Source organism: Oncorhynchus kisutch, linkage group LG25 (assembly GCF_002021735.2).
Source record: "Oncorhynchus kisutch isolate 150728-3 linkage group LG25, Okis_V2, whole genome shotgun sequence".
Classification (NCBI taxonomy): Eukaryota; Metazoa; Chordata; class Actinopteri; order Salmoniformes; family Salmonidae; genus Oncorhynchus; species Oncorhynchus kisutch.
Genome location: NC_034198.2, coordinates 28,592,517 through 28,617,997, shown reverse-complemented (window position 1 = coordinate 28,617,997; position 25,481 = coordinate 28,592,517). Strand labels below are relative to the sequence as shown.

Sequence of the window (25,481 nt, the reverse complement as noted above, 5' to 3'; positions counted from 1 at the left end):
AATAATGCAGGGGGAACTAGAATAATGCAGGGGGAACTAGAATAATGCAGGGGGAACTAGAATAATGCAGGGGGAACTAGAATAATGCAGGGGGAACTAGAATAATGCAGGGGGAACTAGAATAATGCAGGGGGAACTAGAATAATGCATTCCTATTCCTCCTCACTTCATCTATTGAAATACCATTGGAAAATAACACACAATACATTGGTCTCAATCTCATGCTCTTAAAATAGACCAAGTTGTCCCCCCTGAAACATTTAGCTAGCCAGCAGGGTTGGGGTTGACATTCCAATTGACTTCCTGAATTGAAATGGAATTGACCCCACAGACAGACTAGGCTACAGGCTAGATTGCTGTTGAAAAACAGAGCACAATGGGCTGGCTAGCCTCATCTGTCTGTCTGGAGGATTTACACATGATCTGCATTTAGAGATGGACTTAATCCTTCTCTAGGCTGTCACCACACTCATCTAGAATTAACAAGTTATCTTTACTCATTCTGTGTCTATTACTTTTATTACATGTTTTATTTTTCTATATTTTCTTTCTTTCTGCATTATTGGGAAGGGCCCGGGACCATTTAACAAAATATCATCACTCTTCACCTGACTATAATATAGTATGTGTTTTACTATAACTGTGGAATCAACAGATATTGCAAATGATAGGCTATTTATTTAATTACTAGGTACTGACTCAGAGATATGTTACTATTTTGAGCAATGTTAAGTTGGAATCACGTCCTAATATTAGCCCATAAATGTAGTCTGTGTGTGACCATGTGTGTTTGTACAAAACATTTAACTTGAAAATAAATGGTAAATGTGCCTTTTTATAAACACGCAGCCTACTTGTTCCTCATAACTGCAGAGAGCTGTTCAGTTTAACACACTGACATCCTAACCTGTCCTTAGCCCTCTTGGAGTCCTCTTTTCTTACTGTGTTTGAGTGCAGAGACTGCAGACGTTCTCTGGGCGAGCAGCTTTCCTGTTAGCCTAGTTTTTTTTTCTGTGTTTGAGTGCAGAGACTGCAGACGTCCTCTACTTCTGACCTTGAAACACAGTACCAGTGTAGCACTGCTTTCCACCACCTGGTGTCTGGAAGCCAAGCCAGGCTGGCATAGTTGTCTGTTGACACAGTATCGTTAGTCATCTGTTGGCTTGGTACAACTGCAGAGAGGAAAATACGATGTGTCCTGAATATCAGGGATGCACCCTATTCCCAACAAATGGAATACATAGTGCACTATGTAGGGAACACAGCCTACATCCTTCTGTTTGGCTAGATATCCCTTTATATGCCCTGCCAGATTGTGTACAACTACAGAGACTATGGCACATGTTGCTTGTACACTAGCCTGACTGACTGTCTGACACAATACCACCATACCAGTACTGTTGTCATCTGCTAAAGATAACCCTTACAAACCTGCCCTGGTACATCCTGCTCCAGCACTACACTGCTTATACCTATCCAGCCCCCTTAGATCTGCCAACATCATTGTCAGTACAGTTAGTCATCATGCCTTGGCCAGTGGCCTGACAGACTGTGTACAACAACTAAAACTAGGCTGCTGGTTAATGATGCCACTGCCAGTCTTCACATCCAGAGTGACAGTACAGTTTTCCTCCTTTGTGTGCCCTGTCTGCACACACAGCCTAACCTAAACAGCATCTTGGAATGACTGTTTGGGTGTAGTTGTAGGCAGCCTTCACAGTCTGGGTTATAGGGGTGGGGATGGGTTGTGTCTAGACATTTTTAGGCCATGTATAATTCATTGATTGAGAGCAAGTCAGGCCTGTTTTCCACTACTCTGAGCATCTCACTCAGCCACTCTGGGGCTCTTCCCTTTGTCTGCCTGTAAGGCAGGGTTAGGGGGCATTGGTTTGACCTACAAAACACTCACACTCAGATCCAAAGTCAAATGAAATGACTTGTTGTTGTAGTCAAAGCAGACCCTGCTGCTTTGTAGCCTCACAGCAAACCAAACACATTGTGAAATGTGTCCCTTCTCATCAGTCTCAAATTGCAACCTCAAACTCCCATAATACATTTGTATAGAGGTTTTCATCTGTTGAATCATAATTTATTAATATTTTTGATACTTTGCAATGGGTGTATAACTCTGCTCTCAACATTCCTTTGTAACCGAGACAGCTTCTTGACTGGTATCACATGTCGGATTTAAAGATCACACTTGCAGAAAACCCCTTGCTTTTCTTATCTAGTATCAATGTTACTCAAAGGAGGGGAGGAAACTGTTAACAGGCTTACAAGTAGGCCAACAACTGGGTTGTGTTCTGTAGCAAAATATTTAAAAACCTTTTTAAAACTGAAGATGACAATTTCAGGCAACCCCTCCCTCTTTCAGTCCATTTTCTTCTGTTTGGTGGCTGATGCACCAAACTCTGATCTTTTCTATAACCAACCAGCCAGGCTACCCAGCTAATGTTCACAACAACACTACTACACCTGTCTTTACTATGTTCTAGTTAACCTACAATAACACCCTGCTGCAGTGATCCACAGCAATGCCAAACCTTTGACCTTCAACCTCTTCATCTACTGGCTCCTCTAATAAATTTTAACTGTTTGTTTTGACCTCATGGCTGCTGTGTAGACAAATGGCTACCAGTTGTAGTTTAATGGATACTAGCTGTAGATCTATTTGAACTCCTATCTGTTCTGTTACTGTATATTGTACAGTAGAGATGCCTTCTATCTTGTAATTTAACCCCTCTGTTTAATCCAAGTTTGCATGAGGGTACCCAACTACAGTACCCATAAGTCCCTGCATTGCTCCTGTCCAAGCAATACTAATATTCAGAGCCATGTATATTAGATGGCTCTGCTAATATTGCTTGATCCTATACAGAGTAATCAAGGTGTAGCGGTACTGTGCACGATGGCTGGGTGTGGGACATATGGAAGACTAACAGGTCCAGGTACCAGGGCTACGTCTGAAATTGCACCCTATTCACTATGGCCCCTATATAGTGCACTACTTTGTCACCAGGGCCCGTAGTCAAAAGTAGTGGTCAAAAGTATTGCACTACAGTATATAGGGAATAGTGTTCCATTACAGACCCAGCCCTGGTTAAACCAGGACCTAGGTTGTTCTAACCTCTCTCTCCTGCCTCCTGCTATAGAGCGGCAGGAGAAGTGCCACAGGATCACCTAGTGGAAGCATCAATGGAGATGGGAGGGCTTCTCCTCAGGCAAGTTACCTCATTCTCCTAACACCTTTCTCTGCCTTTTCTGTTTCCATTTAAATGTGGTTATTGATGTGTCCTGAAGAGGTCATAAAGCAACTAAGAATACAAGTTAAGATGCTATGCCAGTTAGGCCTAATCAGCTGCAGAGGAAGATGCATTCTGATAAATGTGCCATTTGGATACAGTCTAAGCCTAACAAAAGGAGTGGTTTAGTTGATTATCTTTAACCCATGCATGTGGAAACACACATTCATATCCCACATGTCTCTAGCTATCTATGTACATTCCCATGTGTTTCAGTTCAATATAGTTGACTGCCATCTGGAAATGAATAACTTAAAGTAATACACTCTCCTGTCCATCCTCATACAGAGAGAAGAGCCCCAGTCGTTTGCCCAGAAGCTACAGCTCCGCGTCCCCTCTGTGGAGTCTCTCCTCCTCCGCGGTGCCAGCCGGGCCGAGGGCCTCTTCCGTTCCCCATCTAAAGAGAGCCTGAACCGCAGCCCCTCTCTCAACTCCCTCACCCCCCTGGGGGAGAATGAGCCCCTGGCCTCCCCCTCTGCCACCTCAGCCTACGACCCTCCATCAGACATCGAGAGCGAGGCAGAGGAGTCGTATGGTAGCCCTGAATCCCTGCCGGCCCTGTCTAAAGAACAGCTGATCCATCGGCTACACAGGGTGGAGAAGAGCCTGGGGAACTACAGAGGGAAATACTCAGAGGTGGGGTCATGAGACACTACAGCAGTGGTACTGCATGGTACATCCTTTAGTGAGGCTTGTGGAAATCAGTCTCAAAAGAAATCAGTGTAATCACTAAATAATTATCAGGTAAATTACCAGTTCAGCAAGTCATTCCGAACGGCTAAAACAGGGAGGTGGCCTGCTGTATGTCTACAATACACCTCTATGGGATGTACAAATCACTATGATCAGTCTTCTCTCGCTCATCCAGTTGGTCTCAAATTCAGATGACCAGAGTAGGGAGTTGGCCTGCTATGCATACAGTGCATTCGGAAAGTATTCAGATCCTTTGACTTTTTACACATTTTGTTACATGCCTTATTCCAAATAAAATCCTCATCGATCTACACACTACCCTATCATGACAAAGCGAAAACCGGTTTTAAGAAATGTTTGTAAATGTATTAAAAATAAAACACAGAAATACCTTACTTGCATAAGTATTCAGACCCTTTGCTATGAGACTCGAAATTGATCTCCGATGCATGATGTTTCCATTGATTACACAGTGTTGTACGAGATCTTAAGTTTCTTGGCAATTTCTCACATGGAATAGCCTTCATTTCTCAAAACAAGAATAGACTGACGAGTTTCAGAAGAAAGTTCTTTGTTTCTAGCCATTTTGAGCCCGTAATCAAACTCACAAATGCTGCTGCTCCTGATACTCAACTAGTCAAAAGAAGGACAGTTTTATTGCTTCTTTAATCAGAACAACAGTTTTCAGCTGTGCTAACATAATTGCAAAAGGGTTTTCTAATGATCAATTAGCCTTTTAAAATGATAAACTTGGATTAGCTAACACAACGTCCCATTGGAACACACGCCTATGTACGCCTATGTAGATATTCCTTTAAAAATCTGCCGTTTCCAGCTACAATAGTCATTTACAACATTAACAATGTCTACACTGTATTTCTGATCAATTTGATGTTATTTTAATGGACAAAAAAATGTGCTTTCAAAAACAATGATATTTCTAAGTGACCCAAAACTTTTGAACAGTAGTGTGTGTTAAAAATTTGTGCAACAATTTCAAAGAACCTGTTTTTGCTTTGTCACTATGGAGTATTGTGTGTAGATTGATGAGGGGGGAAATGATTTAATAAATTTTCAAAATAAGGCTGTAATATAACAATGTGGAAGTCAAGGGGTCTGAATACTTTCTGGATATACTGGATATCTCTGTGTGTACAGCTATATTTGAGTTACCTTTCTAACCATTGTCCTTCTCTCTCTGTGTGTGTCTGTCTCTCTACAGTTGGTCACTACCTACAGAACAGTCCAGAGAGATAAGGAGAAGACCCAGGTGATTTTCATAAACCACCTCAACACCAGATTACATATAGTGATGCTCTGTACTATTGGGAGGATGGAGGAACGCTTTTATCCACACTCGCTGAATGCTGATGTAGTCTTTTCTGCTTTTCTCCTCAGGCCATTCTCAGTCAGAGTCAAGACAAAGCTCTCCGTAGGATAGGGGAGTTGAGAGAGGTACGAGTATGACCATGAACACCATATGTTTCTGTTAAATACCAGTATATGTCTGTACTATTTTTGTCTTACTATCCCTATCAAAGTACTGTCTACGGGGTCTTATTTTACTCTGTTATGACCCGTTACTCTCTCTGAACTCAAAAGCTTTTAGGAAGCAGGCAACCACTGAGTCACAGCATTAGGTGTGGAAGTCCTGAAATCTTTCTGTCCTGACCCAAAAAACAGGAGCTGAGCCAAAGGAAGGAAGTCAAAAGCAGTAGGTTAGCTAAGCCAAGGAAGTATCAGTAGGTTAGCTAAGCCAAGGAAGGATCAGTAGGTTAGCTAAGCCAAGGAAGGAGCAGTAGGTCAGCTAAGCCAAGGAAGGAGCAGTTGGTCAGCTAAGCCAGGGAAAGAGAGGACGGAGCAGTAGGTTAGCTAATCCAAGGAAAGTGAGGACGGAGCAGTAGGTTAGCTAAGCCGAGGAAGAAGCAGTAGGTCAGCTTAGACAAGGAAAGTGAGGAAGTAGCAGTAGCTAAGCTGAGGAAGGAGCAGTAGGTTAGCTAAGACTTGGAAAGAGAGGATTGAGCAGTAGGTTAGCTAAGACTTGGAAAGAGAGGAATGAGCAGTAGGTTAGCTAAGCCAAGGAAAGAGAGGACGGTGCCGTAGGTTAGCGAAGCCGAGGAATGAGCAGTAGGTTAGCTAAGACTTAGAGAGGAAGGAGCAGTAGGTTAGCTAAGACTTGGAAAGAGAGGAATGAGCAGTTGGTTAGCTAAGACTTGGAAAGAGAGGAATGAGCAGTTGGTTAGCTAAGACTTGGAAAGAGAGGAATGAGCAGTTGGTTAGCTAAGACAAGGAAAGAAGGAGCGGTAGGGAGTGGAGAAAAATAATATATAATTCACTGATACTCTCACCTGTGTTTGTAGGAAAGAAACCTTTCCCTGGTTGAAATGGTGCAGTGTGCCCTGCATGTAGGAAGTATAGGAACTGGCTCATGATTGTGATAATAAGGCAATCAGTGTGACCAAGGCAATTCACAGAACTACTAATCTGAGTCTCATAGTGAGTAGTTATTAGGGAAGTAGGGTGTAAATCAGTCATTCTGAGTGGTCCGACTGCAGTGTAGTCGATCACAAACACACTATATTCCTCACCAAGAGCTGTGTGTATTAAGGCAATGTGTTATATGACAATGTTTCTCCCCAGGAGTTGCACATGGACCAACAGGCTAAGAAGCACCTTCAGGAGGAGTTTGATGCTGCCCTGGAGGAGAAGGACCAGATGATTACTGTGCTTCAGACCCAGGTGTTTATATACAATACAGTGCAATTTTCACATTTTGTAACATTTTTGTTAAATGTAAAATGCATCACGTTGGGATTTGCCCCCACTGATCTGTACAACAACATACTCAAAGTATAAGAACAATGATAACATTTCTACAATTGATTTAAAATAAAATGTGTTTCAATGAGTGTCTGCTGAACACTGTCAGTATGATCTTGACTGTAGAATAATATCTGATCTTCAGCCTGTGTTGCTCTGTGTCCCTCCTCCTCTGCCAGGTTGCCCTGATGAAGAAACATCTGAAGGGGGTTCCTGGTGGAGCTGTGGCCCCTGAGGTTGAACATCCTCTCCAGGCTGAAGATGCTCCAGACTCCGCCTCTGCCCCACAGAGCCCCTTCAAAGACGCAGGTATTATACAGTACAGACACTATGCTGACTCCCACCCCTGATAGATGATGATGTGTAGATGGACAGTAGCAGACCTGGGTTCAAATAGTATTGTCTGGTGCAATGTAACCAATTGAATAGTGCCTAAGGTGCAAACCCTCTACACCTCTGGCACTCTAGGCAGGCTCAACCAAACACTTAGTGTTTGGATTCAAATACTATTTTGACCCAGGTCTGAGTAATGTTGAAATGTTTAGAGCCATTTGTCTTTTATCACATTTATTGAGTATATTTAAAGGGATTAATCACCCAAATGACAAAATGACACATTGGTTTCCTTACCCTGTAAGCAGTCTATAGACAAGGTATGACAGCAGTCCCTGCTTTGATTTAGTTTCCCTGGCACTGTTTAAACATTCAAATGTTTTAGTGTTTGTTGCACAAATCCCATTCAATTCATGGGACCGATTATTAGCATTTTACACACGTTTTATTTATTTTATTTAACCTTTATTTAACTTAGTTTAAAATCATCAGAAAGTATCTCAAATCGACTGTAAAGCTCAACAAAGTGATTTATAGATGTTTTGAACGTGTGTGACAAATGCAAATATCGGTGCCATGACTTAAATGGGATTTGTGCCACAAATGCTGAAACATTAGCATGTGGAAACAGTGCCAGGGACACTAAACCAAAGCAGGGATTGCTGTCATACCTTGTCCGTAGACTGCTCACAGGGTAAGGAAACCAATGTGTAATGTAGGTGAACTATCCCTTTAACACATAAAACCACAACACCAATCCTCTTATTCAGAGGGGTTTTGTTAAATGCGGAAGACACATTTCAGTTGAATGCATTCAATGGTACAACTGACTAGTTATCCTTAACGCCTCAGTACTCCTCTTTTTCTGACTGAGCCGCGTTACCTCATCTAAACTGCAGAAGGCAGCGCTGACCCAGTGAAAACCATGGATAGGATTAGAACATATGTACAGTATGTATTTCTATGTAATAGAACATGTATCTCTCCATGGGAGTCCCTTTCTCACTAAGCTGTGTTACCTCTTCCAAACAGAGGAGGGCGTCACTGACCCATCTAAAGGCATGGAGGTGCTGCAGAAGAGGGTGACGCGCCAGGAGAATCTGCTCCAGAAGTGTAAGGAGCTGCTCAGGACACACAAGGAGCGCAGTGCCCAGCTGACCAGTGAGAATGACACTCTGCAGGAGCAGCTGCAGGAGAGACTGCAAGAGCTGGAGAAAACCAAGGTGTGTTAACTAATGTCAGTGGAGGGAGAAATGGAGATGATGTATTGTGATAGTATTCCATGGCTGGAATGGAACGGTATGAAACACGTAATCATAAATTATCAATATTCCATTCCGGCCGTTACAATTAGCCATTTTGTTTAGAAACCGTCACATGGCTCTTCTAATCAACTTTTCTGGAAAGATCGCTTACCCTTCACCCTGGAATACACATTTTAGAAGACCATTTTCCACATATGGCAGCCTGTACTTAGTACACCGTAGTTTTGAAAGGAGTTCATTATATGGGACTGAAGAGTGAGTGTCTGAACTCTGAACCACAGAAGTCAACACTATGGTGTGAACAGTAACACCATGTTTCACAACACTGTTTTATAAATCATCCAATGGAGTCTTGATGGTTTATGTGCCTGGTCTGTGGCTTCACTATCTATTTCTATGACACACACATGAGGCCCTCATAACGAGACAGAGCTCCAAAGTACACAATGTATGGAAATGGGTGCCATATGTAGGGAATAGGGTGCTATTTACGACTCATCCCAGGGGCTGACCGAGGTCATGTCATTTAGCTAACTTTGTGACATTTATTCTGTTTAATAGCACAACATTGTTCTTTGGTGGAATAATAATTGCATAGTTTGGCTGTGGTGTCTGTCGTTTTCACTAGCGGCTGAGAGTGATGCTGGGTGTCAGAACAGGCCTGTGATAACAGACAATAGCTCTGCATCTAAGTGTGATGGGCAGAGGTGTGTGTGTGGAGTTGCAGAATGTGTATGTGTGTGCGCAAGGTACAGAGGTATCTGTGTGTTTGGGTGGAGTTACTGTGTGTGTGTGTGTGTGTTGAACCTGGCCAGTGTCTGAGAACAGGGCTGTTCCTGTGACAGAAAGAGCCAGAGGTTAACAGGCGCTCAGCTCTCCTAACTTGCGTGGAGGGGCTTGCTCATCCACACACACACACACCCCACACCCTGTAAAACAGACAGCAGCTGTCTCTCAGGCCACCATTTCACCTTTGGGATCTGGTATTTATATGACGTTGTAGTCTGTTTCGTATTTGCGTTAAATGTTTATTTACCTTATTGTATGTTCTCACACAGTAGTTTCATAGTGACGTGCTAGCTACACTACAAACCACTGCTGCTAACCTAACCTGGTCTATGTGTTGGTTTAGTTGGCCTCATATGCGGCCTCTGTTGACAACCGCCTTGTGGCTGTGGTGGCCTGGCCTCATGGGTGGTGTAGGGAGACTCTCTGCCTGCCATGCAGAAACATTTTGCAACCTGGCTTGGTACTTCCTTGTTTTATTTAACTTTTTTCTAACCAGGAAAGTAGCCTGTCCTGAGAGCTGTTTGTGCTGTATTCTGTTCCTTTACTAGAGCGGTGCTCCTGTTCCTTTACTAGAGCGGTGCTCCTGTTCCTTTACTAGAGCGGTGCTCCTGTTCCTTTACTAGAGCGGTGCTCCTGTTCCTTTACTAGAGCGGTGCTCCTGTTCCTTTACTAGAGCGGTGCTCCTGTTCCTTTACTAGAGCGGTGCTCCCGTTCCTTTACTAGAGCGGTGCTCCCGTTCCTTTACTAGAGCGGTGCTCCCGTTCCTTTACTAGAGCGGTGCTCCCGTTCCTTTACTAGAGCGGTGCTCCCGTTCCTTTACTAGAGCGGTGCTCCCGTTCCTTTACTAGAGCGGTGCTCCCGTTCCTTTACTAGAGCGGTGCTCCCGTTCCTTTACTAGAGCGGTGCTCCCGTTCCTTTACTAGAGCGGTGCTCCCGTTCCTTTACTAGAGCGGTGCTCCCGTTCCTTTACTAGAGCGGTGCTCCCGTTCCTTTACTAGAGCGGTGCTCCCGTTCCTTTACTAGAGCGGTGCTCCCGTTCCTTTACTAGAGCGGTGCTCCCGTTCCTTTACTAGAGCGGTGCTCCCGTTCCTTTACTAGAGCGGTGCTCCCGTTCCTTTACTAGAGCGGTGCTCCCGTTCCTTTACTAGAGCGGTGCTCCCGTTCCTTTACTAGAGCGGTGCTCCCGTTCCTTTACTAGAGCGGTGCTCCCGTTCCTTTACTAGAGCGGTGCTCCCGTTCCTTTACTAGAGCGGTGCTCCCGTTCCTTTACTAGAGCGGTGCTCCCGTTCCTTTACTAGAGCGGTGCTCCCGTTCCTTTACTAGAGCGGTGCTCCCGTTCCTTTACTAGAGCGGTGCTCCCGTTCCTTTACTAGAGCGGTGCTCCCGTTCCTTTACTAGAGCGGTGCTCCCGTTCCTTTACTAGAGCGGTGCTCCCGTTCCTTTACTAGAGCGGTGCTCCCGTTCCTTTACTAGAGCGGTGCTCCCGTTCCTTTACTAGAGCGGTGCTCCCGTTCCTTTACTAGAGCGGTGCTCCCGTTCCTTTACTAGAGCGGTGCTCCCGTTCCTTTACTAGAGCGGTGCTCCCGTTCCGTTACTAGAGCGGTGCTCCCGTTCCGTTACTAGAGCGGTGCTCCCGTTCCGTTACTAGAGCGGTGCTCCCGTTCCTTTTGATAACTTGCAGATTAATCCATCTTTTACTTTCAAAGATGGTCCATTTATCCTTACCCAAAGAGCACCTTCAACCTTCAATATATATATATATATTATCTGATCTCTCCTTCCGTCTGTCTGTTCTCAGGTGCCTTCACTGTTGCTTTGATACCTTGCACATTAACCCATTTAAAAAATATATTTCCTTACGTTTGTCTTGTCTGAACTACAGGAGCTGCACACCACAGAGAAGACCAAGCTCATCACCCAGCTGCGTGATGCTAAGAACCTTATTGAACAGCTGGAGCAGGACAAGGTGAGTGAAGAGGGCTTCTAATGCTAGCCAGGAGATTCTGGACCTTGCTCACAAACTTAAAAACTATTTGAATAAAACAACATCACCATAGGTAATAAGCTGAAACTTCAGTTAACTTTCCTTTTTATGTTGGTCATATATCTTGATGGAAGCTCCCTTTTAAGCTTCTGAGTCAGTGGAGGCTGGTGACACTTCAAATCAGGCTCATCGTATTGGCAAGAATGGAATCCTAAAACAACACATGAATACCCAGTGTTTGAAGTGTTGTATACCTTTCATTCCAGCCATTACATTTACCTCATTCATCGATTGCTCCCTTCTTCCACCAGCCTCCACCATTCTGGTCCTAATGTTGAGTGCCCCTAATATGTCTTCCTCACTCCTGCTTAGTGTGAATGTGTGAAATATAGACATGTTTGTGCTATGCCCCTGAGTGCAGAGATGACATAAACAGTCTATCCACGATTGTTGCGCTTGACCATTATCCTCTGGCTCTGCAAGAGATTGTGTGTGGAGACTGTGACTTGTGAGGTCACACTGATGAATATGGGCTAGGGTTAGAGGCACAGCATAATTTTTGGAAACAATTTAGGTTGCTTTGGTTTTGATTAAGACATGCTACATAGGAGAAAATCATAAATCAAATCAAATGTATTTATATAGCCCTTCGTACATCAGCTGATATCTCAAAGTGCTGTACAGAAACTACATAACAGTGCAGATTTTAAAAAAAATAATTGAGGACCTATTTGGAAATATATATATGTGTATATATATATATGGAAATGTGTATATATATATATATATATGTGTATGTGTATATATATGTGTGTGTGTGTGTGTGTGTGTGTGTATATATGTGTGTGTGTGTGTGTATATGTATATATATATATGTGTGTGTGTGTATATGTATGTGTGTGTGTGTGTGTGTATATGTATATATATACATACACAATATATACATACACAACCAAGCAAAAGTATGTGGACACCACTTCCAATTAGTTGATTCTGCTATTTCAGCCACACCCGTTGCTGACAGGTGTATAAAATCGAGCACACAGCCATGCAATCTCCATAGACAAACATTGGCAGTAGAATGTCCTTACTGAAGAGCTCAGTGACATTCATCGTGGCACTGTCCAACAAGTCAGTTCGTCAAATTTCTGCCCTGCTAGAGTTTCCTCGGTCAACGGTAAGGGCTGTTAATGTGAAGTGGGAACGTCTAGTAGCAACAACAAGTGGTAGGCCACAGAAGCTCACAGAAGGGTATCACCGAGTGCTGAAGTGCGTGGTGCGTAAAAATGGTCTGTCCTCAGTTGCAACACTCACTACCGAGTTCCAAACTGCCTCTGGAAGCAACGTCAGCACAATAACTGTTAGTCGGGAGCTTTGTGAAATGGGTTTCCATGGCCGAGCAGCCTCACACAAGTCTAAGATCACCATGTGCAATGCCAAGCGTCGGCTTTAGTGATGTATAGCTCGCCGCCATTGGACTCTGGAGCTGTGGAAATGGGTTCTCTGGAGTGATGAATCCCCCTTCACCATCTGCTAGTCATACGGACGAATCTGGGTTTGGCGAATGCCGGGAGAACGCTACCTGCCCCAATGCATAGTGCCAACTGTAAAGTTTGGTGGAGGAGGAATAATGGTCTGGGGCTGTTTTTCATGGTTTGTGCTTGGTCCCTTAGTTCCAGTGAAGGGGAATCTTAATGCTACAGCATACAGTACAATGGCATTCTAGATGATTCTGTGCTTCCAACTTTGTGGCAATGCCCTTTCCAGTTTCAGCATTACAATGCTCACGTGACCAATGCGAGGTCCATACAGAAATGGTTTGTTGAAATCAGTGTTGAAGAACTTAACTTGACTGCACAGAGCCCTGACCTCAACTCCATCGAACACTTTTGAGAGGTCTGGCCGACTGCGAGCCAGACCTAATCACCCAATATCAGTGCCTGATATCACTAATGGTCTTGTGGCTGAATGGAAGCAAATCCCCACAGCAATGTCCCAACATCTAGTGGAAAGCCTTCCTAGAAGTGTGGAGGCTGTTATAGCAGCAAAGGGGGGACCAACTCCAACTCATTTGGAATGAGTTGTTCGACAGGCAGGTGTCCACATACTTTTGGACATGTAGTGTAAGTGTGTTCATTAATGTGCTATCCTCTGGGATCACATACACATATCAGCAGGTATTATTTTATTCTGAAAGTAAAATTAAATTCAATCCAATCATGGCTCTACCTTCAGGGCATGGTCATAGCAGAGACAAAGCGTCAGATGCATGAGACCCTGGAGATGAAGGAGGAGGAGATCGCCCAGCTTCGCTCCAGAAGCAAGATGGCCGCCGCCCAGAGAGAGGAACTGCAGGAGCAGAAAGAGAAGTCTGAGAAAGCAGGTCAGTGGATCTCTTCTTCTTCTTTAACAATGGGCAAGTTGTACAGTATCTAACCAACGATGTGTGTTTGCACCTTCCCCCAGGGTTTGAGGAGCTAGAGAAGGCTCTGGCCATGGCCCAGAGGGCTGAGGAGGCACGGAGGCTGCTGCAACTCCAGCTGGAGGAACAGGTGAAGGAAGTAGTGCAGGCCGGGGAAGAGGAGAGGAGGAGTCTGCAGCAGGAGCTCACCAGGGTCAAGCAGGAGGTGGTAACCATCATGAAGGTGAGGGACATCTACTGTACATCAAAATACTAATGAAAAACTCACTCAGTACTTATGCAGTACTCATGCAGTAGTACACAATCACTACTCACTCAGTACCAAGACCAGGGTTGGCGGCAATTCCATTTCAATCCCTGTAAATTTACTAAAGGGCCGATTACGAACAGAGTTAAGCGCACATAAATTAAACATACTTCCCTTTTTATGCACTTTTCTCTCTGAGTGTATTCTGGACTTGAAATTAAGCATGAGAATAGCATGATATTCACCCGCTATTCGTTCGGGTGGAGATCTAAGATATAAAGGTGTGGCGGAGGTGTGTCTACAGATACGCTGTATTCTGACCTTAATTCCCTGAATAACTACATATATAGTCAACAGCATGCTCTTACCAACTGAGCCACGAAGGACTACCTGTATTTACCCATCCATTGCAATCACTTGAAGGTGTAATATTGTGTTGCTATTTGTGTTGAAGAAATCCTCAGAGGAGAAGATGGCAGAGATGGAGAAGCTACATAGTGAAGCACTGGCCAGTAAAGAACAGGAGCTCAGCGCTCGAGTCAACCAGGCCGTGGTAAGTTAATATCTTTTAATACTGTATTTTGTCCTCTACACATGTACTGCAAAACAAACTCGGCTATAGTTTTGAGCTGTTTGAGCTACATGTTTACTTATATTATGTGAATATTTCTCCGGCACTGTCTTGCTGTTTCTATTGCTGTTTTATTGTGAGAGTCCTGAGTAAGATATCCAATGTATTTGTTACATATGGCAGATTTCAACTTGAATTGTGTGTTTGGTTTAGGAGCGGTGTCAAGAGGAGCTGGCCCAGGCTGCCAAGGAGTTGGAGCAGCAGTCTGCCCTTGCCCTGGAAGATGCAGAGCTGCAGAAGGCTGCCATAGAGACCGAGGCAGAGACCAATGCTAAGGAAATACTTCTGGAGCTGGAGACCACCAGAACTGTAAGTCCTTGGGTAGTTAATACATGAAGACTAATGCATTATTGATATTTGGAATTAGAATCTTTTGCCGTTTAGCTACTCTATTCAAATATGCTGCACATTGTTGATTCTACAGCAAATAATATAGTCTAATGTATCTAGAAGCTTTACATTGTTGGTTGATTCTATGGCAAACATACAATAAATACACAATCTCATTACAGAGAATTCTGGAACTGGAGAGCTCTCTGGAAAGGTACTCCCAACCTGGGTCAGTTCCGTCATCAGATGATCTCTCCACTCAGATGGAGGAGCTGAGGAGAAAACACGAGGAGGAGGTGACTGCACTAGAGGAGAAGCACCGTGAGGAGCTGGAGAAGCACAAGGTAGAGCTGCACCAGGAGGCCTTAGCCCAACACAACGCTGCAATGGAGGAGTTCAGGGCAAAGCACAGAACTGAAGTGGAGACCATCTTGAAGGAGAAAGAGGCCCAGTTGCAGTCCCATGTAGAGGACATGAACCAGAAGACAATGGAGAAGCTGGATGTAAAACAAACTGAGTTGGAAGCCCTTTCCTCTGAGCTCCAGGAGGTGTTGAGGAGCAAGCAGGTTCTCGAGGAGAGACTGGATGCAGTTGAAACCGCTGGTGGGTCATCCAGGCAGGAGCTGGAGCAGAGACTACAGGAGGTGCTGACCAAGCACAGTGTGGATATTGAGGAGATCAAACTGCAGCATGTGCAGTCCCTGGGAGGGATGGAAAAGACGCTAAAAGAAGAACTCAACAAGTTGATGCTGGTGCTGAAGGAGAAAGAGAAGGAGCTTGAGGCTCACCTTGTCTGTGAGAAAAAACTGAATGAAGAATCAGAGATGGTTCTTCAAGACCGGAATGCCAAGGTTAAAGAATTGGAGGAGCTTAGGAAGAGTTTAAAGCAGGCCCAATCCGAAAAGAAGGGCCTTGAGAAATCTAATGCCCAACTCCGTAAGATCAGAGATGAACTCTCACAGTGCAAGAGTCAGTTGATAGATTTGGAGCAAAAACTGGTGACAACTCGAAGTGACTGCCAACAGAAAGAGGAATATCTTCAACAAAAGGTACAGGAGCTTGAAGAGCTAGAGAAGCAGTTGCAACAGGCTAAGAAGCAGCTCTCTGAACAGGATACATCTTACACTGATGAACTGAACACTAAGCAAGAGGAAGAAAAGCAACTAAAGAAACAGCTAGAGGACCAGAAGGCTGCTCATGAGAAGGTAGAAAACATTAAGACCGACATGGAGGCCAAGTTGAAATCACAGGAAGCGAAGATGGAGAAATTTAAAGCAAAGAACAAAGAGATGCAGGAGAAATTCAAGAAGAAGCTTCAGGAACTTGAGGAATCTTCAAAAAAGGCGCTGGCAAAGAAGGAGTCAGAGCTATTGCAGAAGGAACAGCAAGGTAAAGAGAAAGTCCTGGAGTCTCAGACAAGTTCAGAAGGCCTGAGCAGTGCTATGTCCCAGCTTGAGGCCAACCACAAGGAAGAACTAGAGAAGATGTGTGAAGTCCATAAGCAAGAGAAGGAAAATCTTGAGCATCATTGGCAGGGAAAGCTGGGACAACAGGAAGAGGAAATACAGGAGAAACACACACAAATACTACAGGAGAAGGTACAGGAATTGGAGGAGGTCACCCAGCAGCTTGGAAAGACCAAAGAAGAAAAAGAGCAAGTTGTGCAGGAAGTGAAGAACATGAAGGAGGAGTTGGTGATGAGACAGACCACTGTGCAGAAACTGCAAGCCGAGCTTAAGGAAGCGGCAGTCAAGATGGAGAGTTTATCTCAATCTGAGGCAATGTTCAAAGAGCAAGTAGAGGTGATTGAGAGGAATCTAAACACGGCTCTGAATGAGAGGAACTCCTTCCAGGATCAGGTGAGCAAGACTGAGGAGAAGGCAAGAGAGACGATCAAGGCTCTGTCTGAGAGGTTTGTAGACACCGAGACGCAGCTTCAAGCTCTTGAGGCTTCTAAGGGTGAAGAAGGGGAGGCCGTTCAGAGGAGGCTTGAACAGCATTCTCTTCAATTGGAAGTCAAGGAAAAAGAACTGCAGAAGCAGTTCACTGGGATTAGCAACGAACTGATGCGTTACTGCAGGGAAATTGAGGCCAGCATCGAAGGTGGTACGAAGGAACTCTCTGAGCGAGTCGAGAGCAGAGTGAGAGAGTTGAAAGAGAGGGTTCTGGGTAATCAGAAGAAGGTAGCACATCTTAAAAACGTTATCCTTACCAAGGTTGACAGGATACGCACTTTGGAGGAGCAACTCCATCAGAGGACAGAGGAGAATAAGAACCTATGCAGTTCACTAGAGCAAATGACTGTTCAGCTAAATGTACACAAAGATGATATCAAAGCCTTAACTGCTGAGAGGGAGTCTCTGCAGAGGGATGCTGAGAATCACACTCAAGCTCTCTCAGAAAAAGTAATTTGCATTGAACAGCTCAGTGAGGAAAACCGAACCATCTCAGAGAATGTCAAATCAAACGTTGTGCATATCAGCAACTTGGAGAGTATCATAAATGACTTGAAGACCCAGTTATCAGGTAGCCATATGAGGAAGGATGACGCCATATCACTGCTTGATCAGCAGCACAAGGAGGAGAGACAGAGGCTTGTTTGCCAAATGGAGGAGATCATTGACAGACTAGAGAAAGAGAATAAATCTGCAGTGGAGCAAGCTGACACCCTCAGGAACAACCTCACTGAGTTCAAGACGAAAGCAGAGTCCAAGTTCTCTCAGAACCACAATACTGTCAAGTCTCTGCAGACCAGACTTGAGGATATGGAGAAACAGATCTCTGAGAAGAACGAGGCCTTACAGAGGCTGACGGCCAGCATTGACAATCAGTCCGTCAGCAAGTCGGAGATGGACCAAGCCTTGAGTGAAAAGGAGCAGAAAGTCAGTGCCCTTTCTTTGGAAGTGGAGAGCTGCAACAGCCGGCTCAGTGAGCTGGAGGAGCAGTTGGTCCTCAGGACGAAAGAGAGTGAGCAGCTAACTGCTGACCTGAAGCAGCAGCACATTATCAGGGAGAGTGAGAAGCGAGAGCTCACAGAGCATCTACAACAGACCCAGGAGCAGTTCAGAACCCAGAATGTAAATCTAGTCCAGGCTACAGATGAGAAACTGCAGTCCCTGGAGAGAGAGAACCAAACTTTGAAACAAGAGCTGGAGTGGCAAAGGGAAGCCGTTGAGAAGACGAAGGCTGAGATTCTCAAAGGCAAAGAGGAGAGTCTGAAGGCGGCTGAAGAGAGGTTGTCAAAAGACAATGCTGGGAAAGTGACCGAGCTGAAGAAGAAAGCTGAGCAGAAAATCAGCCAGATTCGGAAACAGTTGACCTCACAACTTGAGGAGAAGGGAAAAACAATCAAAGACCTTCAAACACAGTTGGAAGAGGCCAAGATCGATGAAGTGAGAAAGAAGCAGCAGGTGGAAACCCTGGAGGAGAAAGAAAATTCCCTTGAGGAAGCCATGGCCAAGATGACGGAAGAGCAGGAGAAACGCATTGAGCAAGTGCGTAGTGATGAAAGACTGGAAAAAGAGAGCTCTTTACAGAGTTTGAAGGACATTTACGAGGAAAAGCTATCATTACTTCAGAAAGACATTTCAAACCAGGAGGAAGCCCTAGCCAAGCTGAAGGAAGAACAAGAAAAACATATTGAGCAAGTACAGAACGTCGAGAGACTTGAGAAAGAGAGCTTATTGGAGAGTTTGAAGAACATGTACGAGGAAAAGCTATTGTCACTTCAGAGAGATATTTTGAACCAGGAAGAGACCAAAGCAAATGAGACCCTCTCAAGGCTTGAGGAGATTAAGATTAAGCTTAAGGAAGTGGAGGTGGAAAAAGTAAACTTTCTGGCTGAAATAAGCTGCCTGAAGGATGATCTGCTTGAGAAGACTGCACTGATCGAACAGCAAAAGACAGAATTGGCTAGCTTAGAAAAACAGGGTATGAATGCAGTGGAGGTCGTGGAGCATTGCACTGCAGAGCAAACCAAGAGTCTCACAGCAGGCAAAGAGACGGAGAACCACTCTCTGACGCAGGAATATGGGGATGCTGAATCTCTGTCGTCCCTGCAGAATAAGCTGGCAGAGGCAGCGCAGGAGAAGCAGAATCTACAGAAAGACTTGCGTTCCCTGAGGAGGGAGCACGAGCAGGATCTGGAGTATGTGAAGAAAGAGTTGGCCCAAGAGAATGAGAAGAAGCTCAAGTAAGTTTGACCTAATGTTTAGTGCAGTCAATCAAACAAACAAACACAATTATTTATAAAGCCCTTTTTACATCAGCAGTCACAAGTGTTTTAGAGTTAGTGATTTAAAGTAGTCAGTTGAGGTCAGAAAATAAATGCTTTCATTGCCATTTCTATTCATCCTTTTTGGTACTTCCTGTTTTTTCTTTCTCTATCCATACTGTATTTGACATTTTCTCTCCCCATTGAACAGGCTTGAGGTGGAGGATCTGGAGATGAAGCAGAACTCGTCCCTGAAGCAGCTGATGAGGGAGTTCAACACACAGATGGCTTTGAAAGAACAGGAGATGACTGCTGCACTGAAGGAGACCATTGGTGAGAGGGAATCCGAGTTTTCTGACAAGCCATTGCATGATAAGACACTGGCAGGTATTACCATTGAAACCTAAAAAATATTTAGAAAGTCGCAGCTTTCCTTTTCTACAGTTCAGTTAGTTAGCACCTCAAGTTTTTCGGAAGTGCGTCTTACTACTTATGTTACTAGACTGTCAATGGCCAAAACACCGAAATTAATATGCATATATGAAGTCATTATATGTTATAAATTAATTTGTTTTGTGTGACTAAAATGGTGTACGGTGTTAGTTTATAGTCTAACCATACTCTCAAACTTCACCAATGCAAATTCTTCACTGTTTGATCATTTGTCATGGAATTCACATAAATTCATGTGTAATTGGTCCTTGTAGTATTCATTTGAAGTGTTTCCAATAGAGAAAATGAAATGAGTTTTAAATATGAGTGACTTTTTAGACAGAACAATAGGGGTGAAACGGAGTTGGGAGATGATTGAATTAGGAAACTGTCTCTGTCTGAAAGAATCACCATATGTTTTCACTGTAGTCCAGTCATTAACACTGCATTCCAAAACGGAAGTGAGTGACTGCTTTGCAAAATGTGAACTTCAAGGTCTACTACGTGCTTTGTTTCTTGGCCCGTATTCAAAAGCTGTCTGAGTACTGAATCTGATCTAGGATCAGGTCTGTCCATTTAGTCATATTCGGTATAACCTAAAAGGCCAAACTGATCCAATATCAGCACTCTTCCTCCTCCTCTCTTCTCTTCCAATCAGGGAAGGCCCAGAGCGTGGAGGTGGAGCTTATGGACAGCCATCGGGAAGAGACCAATCAGCTGCAGAAGGTGATTGCCCAGAAAGATGACGACTTAAACAGAACAGTCCATCGATATGAGCAGGTCCTGCAGGTACAGAACTGTATGAATGAATAGCACATGAATGTGTCTCTCGCACTTGTAATAACCTATACTGCTAAACTCTATCAATATGTAAATCATAGCAGTTCCAATGTAACTACAAATATATTACTACAGCTATTACTGTGTAACTACATGGGTATAATGCCATTTTAACGTAAAGGGTTATATTAATTGACATTTATCATTACAGACTGACTGGTTTGCTTTTAGAAAGTAGTTTACAAGTAGGATTTACTGGTCCAACATTGGGTCTGTTTTCCTCAGAAGAATTAGTCCACTTGTGTTTTGTTTCCACGCTGTGATTCAAATAGTATTGTGATACTGGTCACTAGTCCAGACACTCCTATCAGTTCCTGACATATTTTTCAACTTTGAGCTTTATTAGAAAAGGACATGTACTCCACCCATCATCAGGAAACTATTACTGACATGGAACCTCCTCCCTTCAATCAGTCCCCCAGAGAACTCAGCTAAATGACAGATACCTTCTGGCTGTAGTGTCTGCTGAATGATTTACATTAAAGACTACTATACTGTGTGTGTGTGTGTGTGTGTCTACCTTCTGACAGTCTGTTAAGTGATTTACATTTGAAACTAGACTAAATTACTATAGAGGGATAGTCTGCTCTGCTCAGTTAAATAAACTACAATAAAAGCTGTCTTCTCTCATTCATCACTGTCTCCAGACAATGAAAGTAGGGAGGCCTTAAGTAGAGTAGCACTTGGTATTTGACTGACTGACAATACTGTGCAGTTGTGATATCAGACTATACAGAGATGAAACACACACAGCTTTTAGCTGAATTGTTTGTGTGCTGATTAAATGAAAAAAAGTGCAGGCAAAAAACATAGAAAAATACATAGAAATACAAGAAAATAATAGGGGAAAGTTATTTGAAATGACTGTACTTTTTGAGTACAGTCCTACTGTATTTTCTAAGAAAGGAAATGACTGGGCCGTGGTTGTCCTGTTCTTCCCGGCAGAGTCGAGAGGTGGAGATGGGGGACAGAGTGTGGCAGGTACAGAAGGAGCTGGAGGACCTGCAGGCAAGGACCCACAGCGGCAGTGGAGAGGTACGGTATCTCAGTTCATACTGTACATGTTTATTGGGTGAAGCTAGGAGTAGGGGTTAAAACTTTGAAACAAATTGGCATCCTTGATGTTAAGGGGAAAAAATCCCTGAAAAATCACAAAATTAAAATCACAGTGCAGTTATTACAAAACTACCACTAACAAGTCCTGATAATCAACATAAAGGGGAAAAATAAACAAATACCTAACGCAAAAATGCTAGAACATTGCTGGAACAAAATATATTTTTTAGCTACTTTATAATGAGGGAGAGTGAGCGGCTCGAAGCAGAGCTGCAGCTCATGTGAGTGACACAGGGAGGGAGAGAGAGATGGCAACCTAACTTATTGCTACTTATGTATCATCTCATCTGATTACATAGTACTGGTCTTGACTGCATCAAACCGAGAGTAGTTAAGCCTGCTAGCTAACGTTAGCTAGAATAGTTGAGACTACATAACTTGAACTGTGCACTCCCTCCCCTTTCGAATCCTACAGTAAATAACAACAACTCCATTCTGATTATTAAGTAATGTTGGCTTTTGGGGTTGTTGCATGTCCTTCTCATTTAACGATTAGTTAGATATAGCCTAATAGCTTGCCACACAGAGGCTCTAGCTCTGACTATAGCCTAGTGCCGGTTTGATGACTTTTGATTGGATGACAACAACAAGCTACATGAGCCACTCTTGTGAAAAGCAAGAGCACCAGCAGCATAAATTCTATAATTTTCTCTCTGTAGGAAGCGCAATGTAGACCATCTGCATTGTGAATTCACATGGAATTTTATGCATTTTCTTCTTGTTTTGATGGAAAACCAATAACAAAATATCAGTTTAAACATTAAGAAAATGTTCCATTTGTCACATCCCTAGCGAGGAGCACAACTAGCGGCACAGGGTTAACCACAGAGCAGTTTGGGAATTAACTGCCACCGCCCACTGGTTGCTTGGCTCACTCCTGCCAGATTTCTCCCGTCAGCCCTGAGACTGAAAACGGCAACCATCCGGTTACTGGCCCTTCTCTCTTAACTTTGAGGCTACCGCCGCCCCATCGCTACAGGTTTACCGGTTTATTCAGACTGTATTTAATTTACCCCCGCACACAGGATGTCAAAAGAGGTTGCCATATCTGTGGTATTTTCCCACTGACTGTGTGTCTCAAATTTCACCGTATTTCCTATTTAGTGCACTACTTTTGACTAGAGCCTTCTATGCCCTGGTCAAAAGTAGTGCACTATAAAGGGAATAGGTTGACTTTTTGGGAAACCCATACAGCCCTGGAGGCTTCGCTTGGCTGGATGACATATAGAATGGGATTCTGTTGAAGCAATACATTAACACAGCTTCCTGCTCATCCCGCTCACAAAAGAGACTCAACCACACACACCTCTGTGCAAACTGTCATTTTTCTTCATCCTGCCTCTCCGTGGGCCTGTATTTGAAACACCTATGTGTCTGATGGAGGAAAGATTACCGGTTCAGTGTGGAAAGCCAAGAAAAGCCTTGTCTCTCTCTCTCTGTCTCTCTCTCTCTCTCTGTCTCGCTCGCTCTCTCGCTCTCTCTCTCTCTCATTATTATTTATTTTTCCAAAAGTTCAGAGTTTACGAGCTTAACAGTTAGTGTCAGCTATCTTCTGGTTTGTTGTGGAGTAAAAATGTGTTTGTCTGTGTGTGTTAACAACAGGAGCCCCACTTTAAAGACATGAGACGTTCATGGCAATTGTCAAAGGGTGTGGCTTACATATTTTGCTGTAATTAGGTGATGGGTTCTATTAGTAAGGTGGCTGGTCTCCAGAGCTAACTGGATGATCTGAGGATTTCTTGTATCAGACTGGGTAGTGTTCTCTTTTGGAAAACAGGTTTAAAGAGGCAGTACACCCCCTCTTTGTTCCATCCAGACCTATGTTCAAATACTATTCAAAATACTGCCTGGAGAGCCAGAAGGGCAGAGGTTTTGTGAGTATTCTATTGGTTCCATTTCGCCAGGCAAGCTCAATCAAGCCCAGATAAAGTATGTGAATGTTAAATATTATTCAAACCCAGGTCTGGTACACACATTCCACCCTCCATCCCTGTTCCCAGTTAATCTTCTGTGTCACAAATGGCACTCTATTCCCTATAAGTAGTGCTCTATATGTGTAATAGGGTGCTATTTGGGATGTAGTCATTCTCTGGACGGCAGATGTATGCTTTAAAAAGGACAGGGATCTAGAGAGAGAGGTAGAAAGGCAGGAGGAGAGGGCGAATTAATACTCATGTGTTGTTGTGTAGAGAGACCCTCAGACTAACACCCACGCTCAGTCACACATTCACATGCCAGAACACATTCACCACATCACACACACACACACACACACACACTCTACACAAAGACATTATCAGCTTGCACGCACGCACACCTACACACACACACAGGACACACTCCCCCATACACACACAATGAAATGCAGCTCTTTTTTCGTTCACCTCGCTGTTGCATAGTTCCAAGCTGATGTAATATCTTTGTGGGGATTGTATGGGGTTACACTCAGGAAGGACTACCCTTATTCAGGGCCTCAACAGGCCACTCTACTCATGTAGATGTCAGGTCAGTCGCTCTGTCTCTATGCTTTACAGACGCTGTGAAATAGAGCACTCACACGATGCTCCTATAAAACTGACATTTATTTTCTTTCTCCATCTTTCAGGTTAATCACATTGAGATTGGAATCTCTGTTCAGGAGAGCTCTGAAACAATGTTCAAACCATTTCCCATTTAGGAGGAACGTCCAAAACTAGACCTACAGTTTCTTTGTCTCTATTGATTTGTTGCTCATGTCTGTTATTGATGATTGTGTTGTATTGGTTCAGATGGGTGTGGAGGAGCTGCAGGCCCAGCTAGCTGAGAAGACCACCCTGCTCAGTGAGGCCAGGCTGAAGGAGCAGCAGTTTGTCGACAGGGTGAGTGTCACAGGTGGTGCCAAGCATAACCGTACTCTTCTGGCTTGGATGTTTTTTTTTGTTCTTTCTTTAAAAAAATATAATTTAGCAGACACTCTTATACAGCTCTTATTAGGGTTCAGTGCCTTGCTCAAGTGCACATCGACAGATTTTTCACCTAGTCAGCTCGGGGATTCAAACCAGCAACCTTTTGGTTACTGGCCCAACACTCTTTACCGCTAGGCTACCTTTCCATTATGGTTCCAGCAACTATGATGATGTTATATAGCCAGCACAGTACAGCTTGGCTCGACTATGCTCAGCTTGGCTCAGTAGTGGGAAAAGGGCATCAGTTGACCTTGGTCTTTCAGTCTCTGTCTCTCTACGGTACAGTACATCCCTCATTCCACACCACTGTATTCCTCTCTTCCTTTCCAGGACTCTTTCACCCTCCGGCCATCCTATCTGACTGTTAGTCTATCTCTTTGGATTAAGTTCATTACATGGAACATCTGTTTATTCTTGCTGTAACCTTATAAACAATTACCCTGCCCCTTCCCACTGTTTCACACACACACACACACACACACACACACACACACACACACACGCACACACACACACACTGTTTCTCTCACACATTGTGTGGACTGATCGTTCTCCAAATAAACTAACCCCTGGATGACCATAGCAGGCCAGTATATTGCTATTTATCTCCCACAAACTGTTCAGTACAAGTAATTTAAAGGAACACAACCACTTGAATAAAATGGTAACACTTTACTAAGCATGTAGGTATGACACTTCATAACTTGTTATAAGCATGTATAATGCTTTACACCTGCAGACTTTAATTAAAGTGTTCCCAAAAAAGGAATCCCTTTTTGTCGATTTTGTGCTTTTTTCTAATGTACTTTTCCCCTTCTAGATCCACTCACTGGAGGACAAAATGAGATGTGTCCACAAGAACTCAGTGTTGACTCATATGGGGAGCACGTTCAAAGGTAATGTTAACTTAAACAACTATATTTAAGTAATAAGGCCCGAAGTGATGTGGGATATAGTCAATATACCACGACTAGGGGCTGTTCTTCGGCCCAACGCAAAGCAGGGTGCCTGGACACAGCCCTTAGCCGTGGTATATTGGCCATATATCACAAGCCCCCGATGTGCCTTATTGCTGTTGTAAACTGGTTATCAACGTAATTAGAGCAGTAAAAATAAATG

The 25,481-nt window shown here is 43.8% G+C and overlaps 1 protein-coding gene across 3 annotated transcripts in view; it reads left to right on the top strand.

Moving 5' to 3' along the window:
• The window catches only part of golga4 (golgin A4), a 51,940-nt gene that overhangs the window by 16,276 nt on the left and 10,183 nt on the right, over window positions 1-25,481 (top strand). For 2 of the 3 annotated variants that reach the window (XM_020460954.2, XM_020460956.2), the window contains 18 exons: window positions 3,153-3,221; window positions 3,591-3,938; window positions 5,218-5,265; window positions 5,394-5,450; window positions 6,636-6,734; window positions 6,995-7,124; window positions 8,181-8,371; window positions 11,085-11,168; window positions 13,422-13,569; window positions 13,653-13,831; window positions 14,310-14,408; window positions 14,640-14,795; window positions 14,999-19,008; window positions 19,241-19,416; window positions 20,120-20,250; window positions 21,247-21,336; window positions 24,186-24,275; window positions 25,183-25,258. In XM_020460954.2, the coding sequence (XP_020316543.1) occupies window positions 3,153-3,221; window positions 3,591-3,938; window positions 5,218-5,265; window positions 5,394-5,450; window positions 6,636-6,734; window positions 6,995-7,124; window positions 8,181-8,371; window positions 11,085-11,168; window positions 13,422-13,569; window positions 13,653-13,831; window positions 14,310-14,408; window positions 14,640-14,795; window positions 14,999-19,008; window positions 19,241-19,416; window positions 20,120-20,250; window positions 21,247-21,336; window positions 24,186-24,275; window positions 25,183-25,258 (6,181 nt within the window). The remainder of the gene's footprint in view (window positions 1-3,152; window positions 3,222-3,590; window positions 3,939-5,217; window positions 5,266-5,393; window positions 5,451-6,635; window positions 6,735-6,994; window positions 7,125-8,180; window positions 8,372-11,084; window positions 11,169-13,421; window positions 13,570-13,652; window positions 13,832-14,309; window positions 14,409-14,639; window positions 14,796-14,998; window positions 19,009-19,240; window positions 19,417-20,119; window positions 20,251-21,246; window positions 21,337-24,185; window positions 24,276-25,182; window positions 25,259-25,481) is intronic. The other variant, XM_020460955.2, reaches the window with a different exon arrangement.